Below are 10,000 nucleotides of genomic sequence, written 5' to 3'. Positions count from 1 at the left end.
TTACTCTTGAAATAATCTACAGAAATAATAAAATACACACATGACAACTTCGTCACAAGAAAAACGAAATTTGGCGAAAATATAAGCAAGCCAGAGAAGCAAGTCGACGGTCGGCAGTGACAGGCAAAATGGGCACCGCTGAAAAGGTAAACAAAATCGCTCTCGACTAATTTTCTCATTTTCGGTGTTCTTTTGGCATTTAATAGATACCTAAGTGGTAGAAAATGTCGGAGAGGAGGATCAGGTGTTTTATAACTAGTAAATATGTGTTTTCGAAAGCAGATTGTGTAATAAATCGTAATGATGTGACTCACGGTCGAGTATTTGTTGATACGACTGTTATATATATATATGTATACATAAAAGAAGTGAATGAAGTGTGTTTATTTGAGAGAAGTGACTGGGATGGATGTCTATGAGAGGGTCTTTGTTATTATTTTGCGGTTGGTTGTTTTCGGGAAGAGGAAAGCGTTGTGCAAATCTGTCAATAAAAACTTGGATACTTTGATTTTTTTGTACCAAAGATATTGCTATTTTTAGTCTCGCGATTTCTCGTTTGGCTTCCCTTTGGTCAAAGTTAAATGGAAATGACTCTCTTTCATGTTCAGCAACGGTACCAAGATGTCTCTTTGTCTTGTAAATGATTATTTAAAACTTTTTCTTTTGTCTCTCAGTGTTTGTGCTCACGTCGTCCAACATCCTCCACCCATTTTACGGCAGGATAGAGCTCTTTTCCCCCAACAGGAGGTTCTCTTGCAAACATATGTGTCAATTTGAGCAAATTTATCCGTTGATTGTCACAAAGTTGACAGTCAGAATGGCTGTTGTGAGTACCTGATTTTGGTATCTGTTACCACAACACCCTCACACAGCCAGAGTTCTTAACTTTATTATGAAGGGGCCTGTGATTTAACATTATGCAATAGTCTAGACTATGTGGCTAGGTCTAAGCTGTATATAGACCGGTTTGGTAGAGTGTAGCAACCATGCCTAGCAACGAGTACCTGGTGAAAATAAACCCTCTTTCCTTCAAAAACACACTGTGCATGCTTACAGATTTGCTGTGCTTATCTTAATTTTTTTTTTATTATTATTATTATTTTTTTTTTTCAAGGAAATGCTGAGCAGTTGTGTTGTGTTGGTTGTTCAAACCATAATGTGATTGGGAATAAAAATCTAACCTTTCAAATATTCCCAGATTGCAAGAAGAAACCTGGTCAATATGCTTAACAGGGTAGGGGCTTACTTTCGAACTAATTTTGATATTTATCTGCATGAAATCTACTGATTTCAACGATTCTTGATGTTTCTTGTGCAAATGCTTCGTTGATGAGATCTGAGTACCACTTCCATCGACAATCTTAATTTGTCAGTCCTGTTAGTAGGGGAGGGCATGAAGTATATCAGGGAAATTATGGGGTAAAACAAGCTTAAATAAGAAGAATAACGATCAAAAATGCGTAAAACTAGCACAAAAAGCGCTTAAAATCGGCCAATGAAACTCTACAGATGTAACCGCCATCGTTGAAAGTCTACGCACCGGCGCGCCAAAATTCGAAAAACTCTACGGGAATACAACGCATCTTTCGGTAAAATCAACGGGATTACACACCTTTCAAGCATCAAAAAACATCATAACCCATAACCCAACCTAACCTAGCAATTTACAGTGCCGTGACTAGGCGTGCGACTGCCCGAGGGGAGGGTTGATGGGAGGCAAGCCCCCCAACACCCCCCGGGACACATTCTCTTCACCTCGGTATGTACGACAAGATAGAGCTGCATCCATACTGTAAACAATAAACCAAATACCTTTATATATCGAAAGACAGAACTGTCAATTTTCCTTCGCTTCTTTCGGTCGGTCGTGGATCGTGGGTCGCTTCGTTTTTATCGCTTTTTTCATGATTTGGGGTACTTGATGCCCTTAGAAATGGAACTGCGATAGTTATTGAGGTCTTTTTCTTCTTCGTTGCCACTGCATAGTCATAGGAATAACCTAGAATCGACACAACACCGAAAACAAAACATTTCTTACCAGCTCTCTGTCACCGACTACCCGCGAATCCACCTGTCAAAACTGGCGGCGAGAAACGCGAAAATACGCATGCGCAGAAGATCCTTCAGACCGATTCTTAAAACACGTAAATGAGGTATAAAAACATTAATAAAGGTGTTTGAAAGCATAAATATGGAACGGCAGAGACTGATGATTAGCAAAATATCCTTTTCACAATCGCGCAGCAATACATGCACTAGTTTGAACAGTGCAGTAATCGTTTCTGCGTCCAGTCCAATGTTTACTTTCGTCATGAAAAGATGATGATGGACTTAAGCAAAATTGGGCCCTCACCTCTGTTCATTTACGTATAGCACCTTTGGGAAGCATTTGCACAAATATTGCCATAGAAGAAAAGTGTCTTGGTTTGTATCGGTCTATCGATTTATATAGGTTTTATCTCCTAACTTAGGCACTACCTTATACTGCATATTGTCCAGAAACCTGAAAAATGGAAACAATTTCAGGCCACAAAACACATAAACACTGATGAGAGTGTTTGAGCACCTGGTGGAAATTATCTTTACATTAGAAACAGAAAAGGTGGAATAAATTGATATGTGGATCAATTAAACTCTTATTAAAAAAAAAGATTCTGAGTAGATGTAAACATATTTTCCATCAAGTGCTCAAATGCTGTCATCAGTGTTTTGTGGCCTGAACCCATTGTTTCCAATTTTCAGGTTTATTCTCGTGTTCTGGGAATCTGTGAAAGGTTAGACCTTTCTTTTCCATCATATTGTAGTTTGAATAAGCAGCAGAATTGGTAATTCAATGTTTGGCCATTTCAAAGAATTGTAGATCCATATTTCATCAGGTAAACGATATGGACATTCTTTTAGTTGCACAGTTTCTAGTTTCACTTCATAACGCTTTTTCTTTCATAAGACATTTTTGCTCCTGATAATAATGTAACTTTTCATTACTCTATGTGAGGTTCTGTAAGAGACGGGTTTGACTTCACCAAGTGTCATGATAACCCTGCCTCATGAAATCATGCCAAATCAGTCTATAGCCGGCCCACCTGTTGGGAGTCATGACTTATGTGGACTGTTTGACTGTTTATGACAATTGGGATTTCCCAAACAATATTTATATCTTCTGATTTGTTCTCATGATGAGAACGGATCTTGTTGTGTTAAGTCCGAATAGCAGGGGTGGGCATCAGGGAAATTAAGGTAAAACTAGCTAAAATAAGAAGAATAAATAACAAAAATGAGGATTGAAACTCTATGGACGGTTGCTTCATCTTGGAAACTCTACAGAACGTCTCACCAGCTTTCAAGAAAACTATAGAAATCCAACCCACCTTTCGGTAAATCTCTACGGGAATTCACGCCACCCAATACGTCCTGAGCAGTAAAGGAACCCAATCCCATGTCACAAACTTCATTCAGCAATTGGTTATTCTTTCTATTATGACAATCAGGGCTTTCTAGACAATAATTATATCATCAGATTTATTCTCATGTAACGAGAAGGAATTTGATGATTATTACTGTCACGTAGTCACAGGCGATAATCTTGAGGTGTTAAGTCCTGATAGTAAGGGTGGGCATGAAGTATATCAGGGAAATTTTGGGGTAAAACAGGCTGAAATAAGAATAATGGAGAACTAAAATGCATAAAACTTTATGATTGCTTAAAATCAGCAAATGAAATGCTACAGTTGTGCCCAGCCATCTTTGAAAGCTTCCAGATTTCCACACCAACTTTTGAAAAGTTACTGGAAACCAACTTGTCTTTCGTTAAAGTCTCTAGGAATTCGCACCATCGAAATCCTCAGTTGTACAATACATCCTGACCAATAAACCGACCTAACTCGACATCACAAGATTTATACAATAATCAAAGTTTCTGTGACTAGGCATGCCTTTCATTATGTATGGCAAGAGAGAGCTGTGTCCATACTGTAAAATTTAAACTGCATACTTTAATATCTCTAAACGCCAAACTTTCTTTCGTTCAGTGTGCTGTCTGGATTGTTTGGTTTCTAACTTTTTTCAACATTTGAAGCATTAGATGGGCTCACTTATCAAGCTGTGATAATTACTAATGTCTGTTTCTTCTGCACAGCCACAATATTGTTTTAGAAATGACCCAGAATTGACGCAACATTGAAACAAAACATTTCTCACTGGCGATTGTCAAGGAAAAGCATCTCCTGGAGCTGTTAAAAATCCCAATGTTGAAAATGCACATGTGCAAAAGGTTTTTCTACAGAATTGTGTAAATAACTATCAAAATACATTAAAGAATACATGAATTAGGAAAAGCAGACATAGAAAATTTCAAAATAATTATTTTTACAAGGATGTAGTAATACATGAAGTAGTTGACAGATGCAAATTAACCCACTAACACTGGTATATTTTGAATCCAAAAATATTTTTTCGGGCGGCTACAAAATCAGCGAGCTGGGCCAGCCCGGAATCTGCTCAGCTGGCCACGGCCCTCGATGTATTCGGAGCGCAAGCTCTGATCCAACATCACACTGGCAGGACACCTGGCAATGTTTGTGTCCGGGTGTCTCATATATGGGATACTTGTTGTAAATGGGTTAAAGATGATCTTGTTGAGGATTAAAAGTTGCAGTTGAAGATACAAGGATTGAATGTTAATATCACACACAAATGGAAAAATCACAGAAGTTACGGCGCACAGGCCAACTTTACTCAGTGTTTCAGAGTTTCAGTTCCATGTTGCCTGCCGTTCATACTTAGGTGAAGACCATGCTTGCTTGGGTGTTGAGGGGGCACAACCATCCCTTTGGGCAGGACCCAAAGGGCATACCGAATCATGACAATATGAATTGTTTAAAAAAAAGTTGTGATGTTAAGTTTGGGACTTAGTCCCTGGTGAGTGCATTGGTATTGTAAGAGTTACCATCATTTACTGTTTTACCTTAGTGTGAGTTTGGTAAGCCTTTACAGTACAGATGTGCTTGCCAGAGACTAAGTCCTCTGCATCACATCACAAAATTTATTCAGCAATCTAAGTTGCCATGACTGGACATGCCCAACTTAGCTTTCCCCTCAGTATGTACAGCAAGATAGAGCTGAAACTCAGGTGTACCAATTGCATTTAGGCCATGAGTGGCACTTTCCCTGATTTTTTACATTTTTTCCTTACTGAAGTATGCAGATATTTCCTTGTACTGACGACTACAACTTTCTGTCCTCTACAAGAATATCCTCTTTAATTTGCTTTACTGCAGTGCCTCCATACTGTAAAGATTAATCATAAATTTCAGTAGATTTAAGGTATTATTTGTTTTGTAAACATGTTTTTGGTATTTTTATAGAACCAGTTCACTTCTTACAGTCCATCAAATTTGGCATTAATTGACTTTTAGTGGTGTTTGCTAACGATCATAGCAGAAGTAATTGGTATCTGTCTTGCCAATTAGATGCAGCTAAGATTTTGGTGGAATAGGGGTGTTTCAGGGATGGAACCTTCTAACAATGACAAGAAGTATATGAATACAGCATAACCTAACCACTTTCCTCATACCCTCCCCATCTATCGGTGCAAAGATGTGGAGTGGTTTTCTTGTGAATGAATAAAGTATAAAAGAATAAGTCAAGATTAAAAGTTATTATAATGCATTGCAAACCCTAGTCTCCTCTCATTGGTCAGGCCTCTGTGAGTGAATGTAGTAGGTATGAAATGAGATTTCCTGTTAATTAAAGGTTCATAGCTCGCTAACAGTGATATAAATATATAAATAGTGTGTGATCTGGCGCTACAATTTTCCATTCCCACCTCATGCAATCCACACTTATTGGGGCTTGTATTGTTGCTTTTGTTACTCAGCAAAAACTAAAACCACTATGGATACTCCCGTGACATTATGAGGAATCCATTGATGCCAAATTTGATGTGACTTGAAAAATAAGCTGAAGTTGATAAGTGAGTGTGGGTGTGAGTGAGTGAGTGAGTGAATAAATGAATGAATGAGTGAGTAAATAAGTGTGATTGTGTGTGTGTATTGATGAGATTTGAAAACTAAGCTTAAGTGCTTAAGTTAATAAGTGTGTGTGTGTGAGTGTGAGTGTGTGTGTGTGGGGGGGGGGGGTCACATATATTTTAGATGTCAGGGAATAAGGATAAGAAATTATAGATTAAAAATGCATTATAATATCTATTTATTTTTTAAAACTAGGCAGATGTATGCATCTGCTTGCCATCAGAAGTGTGTGCATATGCGAATGTGTACATGTGTGAGTGACATACTTGTAGGTGTGCCACTTAATCTTAATGCCTACAATTGAATCTTGAATGCCAGCAGATCCTTCAATCAGTAGTTGTCATTCCCAGGAAAGAGAAGCATGTGCAGAAGCCATATGATGAGAGAGGGCAAGGATGAGGGGAAAACCAGATGCATCCCACAGCCATACAGCGCCTTGATTAGATTCCCAACGAAATATTTGCGTACCAAGCGCGTTGATTGATTCATCCTGCCTCGTGGATTGACCCAGTTGCCCAAGCCGCCAGTGGGGGGAAGGAAGCCCGGCCGCAAGTTACTGACTCGTTTCCTCCCCCTCTTTCCAGATGGAGGTCGAGGCCAAGAAGGGCGAGGGATACAAGCCCTACTACACCCACAAGACAGAGAACCTCCAGGTCATCATCTCGGAGAAGATGCAGGACCTGAGGAGACTTCAGGCTCAGAGGAATGAGCTCAACGCCAAGGGTCAGTGAGGCTGATGCTTCTCCTTGCCCATGAGATGGAGGGGGTTTGGTCTATCTTGGTGGCATTTTTATTTCCTTTCTGCCTTTGGCTTCTCCTCCTCCTCCTCTTCATGCTCATCATCATCCTTCTTCTCTGCCTCTTCCTTCTCCTCCAAATTCTTCTCTTCTTTTCCTCCTCCTCCAAATTCTTCTCTTCTTTTCCTGCTCCTCCCTCCCTCTCTCCTCCTTGCCACCACCTCCTATTCCTCTTCCTTGCCTCCTCCTCCTATTCCTACTCTTTGCCTCCTCCTATTCCTCCTTGCCTCCTCCTCCTTCTCCACCTCCTCCTCCTTTCTACCTCTTCCTCCAAACTCTTCTCTTTTCCTCCTCCTCTTCCCTCCCCCTTTCTACCTCCTCCTCCTCCAAACTCTTCTCTTTTCCTCTTCTTCTTCCCTCCGCCTCTCCACCTTCTCTTCCCTCCCCCTCTCCATCTCCTCTTCCCTCTGTCTTTCCACCCCCTCCTTCCCCACTTCCTCTGCCTCTCCACCTCCTCCTTCCCCACTTCCTCTGCCTCTCCACCTCCTCCTTCCCCACTTCCTCTGCCTCTCCACCTCCTCCTTTCCCACCTCCTCCTTCCCACCTCCTCCTTCCCCACCTCCTCCATTTCCACCTCCTCCTTTCCCACCTCCTCCTCCTCCTCCTCCTTCCCCACTTCCTCCTACACCTCCTCCTTCCCCACTTCCTCCTCCTCCTCCTCCTCCTCCTCCTTCCCTACTTCCTCCTCCTCCTCCTCCTCCTTCCCCACTTCCTCCTCCTCCTTCCCCACTTCCTCTTCCTCCTCCTCCACCTCCTCTTCCTCCTCCTCCTGCTCCTTCTCCTGCCTTTCCCCACTTCCCACTTCCTCTTCCCTCCCCACTTCCTCCTCCTCCTCCTCCTCCTCCTCCTCCTCCTCCTCCTCCTCCTCCTCCTCCCTACCACCACCACCTCCTCCTCCTCCCTACCACCACCACCTCCTCCCTACCACCACCACCTCCTCCTCCTCCCTACTACCAGCTCCTCCTCCTCCTCCTCCTCCTCCTCCTCCTCCTCCTCCTCCCTACAACCACCTCCTCCTCCTCCTCCTCCTCCTCCTCCTCCTCCTCCTCCTCCCTACCACCACCACCTCCTCCTCCTCCCTACCACCACCACCTCCTCCTCCTCCCTACCACCACCACCTCCTCCTCCTCCCTACCACCACCACCTCCTCCTCCTCCCTACCACCACCACCTCCTCCTCCTCCCTACTACCACCTCCTCCTCCTCCTCTTCCTCCTCCCTACAACCACCTCCTCCTCCTCCCTACAACCACCTCCTCCTCCTTCTCCTCCTGCTCTCCCCCTTCCACATCCTCTACTTCTTCCAATCTCCTCCTCCTCCTCCTTCCCCCCTACCTCTACCTATTCCTCCCTCTCTTCCTCCTTCCTTCTTTCCTTCAGTCATTCTTTTTCCTCCTCCTCCTTCTTTATGATAGATTGAAGTTTATCAAGAAATATTAATGGGTTAAGAATAAATACCAGTCGAATTTATTAATAAAACAGTTATTGGATTTTTCCCCATTTAATTTATGCCTTTAAATCCTATATGCTTTACATTCTTCACTGTTTATATACATTTTTTTATATTTTTATTTTATTTGTTTTCTAAACTAATGCCTTGAACTTCAGTGCGCCTTCTGCGAGAGGAACTGCAGCTGCTGCAGGAACAGGGGTCCTATGTTGGAGAGGTTGTGAAGCCTATGGACAAGAAGAAGGTCCTGGTCAAGGTACATCCTGAGGGCAAATTCGTGGTCGACCTTGACAAGAACATTGACATCAACCAGGTCACAGCTAACGCACGTGTTGCCTTGCGCAATGACTCCTACACGCTGCACAAGATCTTGCCCAACAAGGTAAAAGTCAGACCGCAGTGTCCTAGCCAGTCCTTTGCTTATGATCTAATAATAGGATAGGATGAGAATGTTGTATGCATGAGAGGCAGTGTGACATGCAAAAAGGGAGAGAACATGTTGATAAGATGAGAATGAGTAAATGACAGTTAATTATATCTCAACTTAATAATTATTTGTTTCAAAACCCTCATCATGAATAATGTCTTCAATCAAAACATTTAGCGAGTCATCTTACTTCACAATTTTTTGTCCACACTGAAAACTTTTATTGGCATTATCTGGCAAAATAATTGACTATGCTGATCTGCCTTTGGACAAATATGCAGTGGCAAAATTAATGTGATGCTATAAATTAAGTAATGGGAAAGTAAGATAAAAACTAGATTCGTGTCTCCGACTCATTTTAGTTTTACAATTATGATATGTTTACTGGAAAGTGGAAAATGCATAGAGAGGTAGGGTGGATTTTTTTTTTACTCAGCCTGGGCCTCATTCCCCAACAGGTGGACCCCTTGGTGAGCTTGATGATGGTGGAGAAGGTGCCTGACTCCACCTACGAGATGGTGGGCGGCCTCGACAAGCAGATCAAGGAGATCAAGGAGGTGATTGAGCTGCCTGTCAAGCACCCTGAGCTCTTTGATGCTCTTGGCATTGCCCAGCCCAAGGGAGTGCTGCTCTATGGGCCCCCAGGCACAGGTATGCACACTAGCCTGTTGAATCGTTGCTCTTGTTTATAAACTTATGATTTCTGGAATTTAGCTTTATTGATTTGTTATTATTCGAAATTTGTATTTTTATTGCTCCTCTTTCTCCTCCATCTCCATCTCCATCTCCATCTCCATCTCTATCTCCATCTCCACCATCCTACTGCTCCTGCTCAGGTCTTCTTCCTCTTCCATCCTACTGCTACTACCTGAGTCCTCTTCCTTCTGCCAAGACCTATGTATTTTGGTATATTTATTAAGCAAATACTGATTTTTTCTTTTTCTTTCCTTGTATCCCTTTTTCTTCCACTCCTCTCCTTGCTCCTAAACCCCAAGCCAGTCCCTTAACCAGTCTGATCATTCTTCCAGGTAAGACCCTGCTGGCCCGTGCTGTGGCTCACCACACAGACTGCACATTCATCCGTGTGTCAGGCTCTGAGCTGGTACAGAAATTCATTGGGGAGGGCTCACGTATGGTGAGAGAGTTGTTCGTGATGGCCCGTGAACACGCACCCTCTATCATCTTCATGGACGAGATTGACTCCATTGGATCATCTAGGATTGAGTCTGGCAGCGGAGGTGACTCAGAGGTGCAGCGGACTATGTTGGAGCTCCTCAATCAGCTTGATGGTTTTGAGGC

At 42.4% G+C, this 10,000-nt stretch overlaps 1 protein-coding gene across 1 annotated transcript in view; it reads left to right on the top strand.

Moving 5' to 3' along the window:
* Rpt6 (26S proteasome regulatory subunit Rpt6) overlaps positions 1-10,000 on the top strand; it is an 11,651-nt gene that overhangs the window by 11 nt on the left and 1,640 nt on the right. The window contains exons 1-5 of the mRNA XM_070117673.1: positions 1-146; positions 6,614-6,752; positions 8,433-8,656; positions 9,160-9,352; positions 9,730-10,000. The exon at positions 1-146 is cut by the window's left edge and continues 11 nt beyond it; the exon at positions 9,730-10,000 is cut by the window's right edge and continues 16 nt beyond it. Of these exons, the coding sequence (XP_069973774.1) occupies positions 129-146; positions 6,614-6,752; positions 8,433-8,656; positions 9,160-9,352; positions 9,730-10,000 (845 nt within the window). The 5' untranslated portion in view covers positions 1-128. The remainder of the gene's footprint in view (positions 147-6,613; positions 6,753-8,432; positions 8,657-9,159; positions 9,353-9,729) is intronic.

The sequence above is a fragment of the Penaeus vannamei genome, chromosome 41, assembly GCF_042767895.1.
Source record: "Penaeus vannamei isolate JL-2024 chromosome 41, ASM4276789v1, whole genome shotgun sequence".
Lineage (NCBI taxonomy): Eukaryota > Metazoa > Arthropoda > Malacostraca > Decapoda > Penaeidae > Penaeus > Penaeus vannamei.
This window is presented reverse-complemented; position numbering and strand designations above follow the sequence as displayed.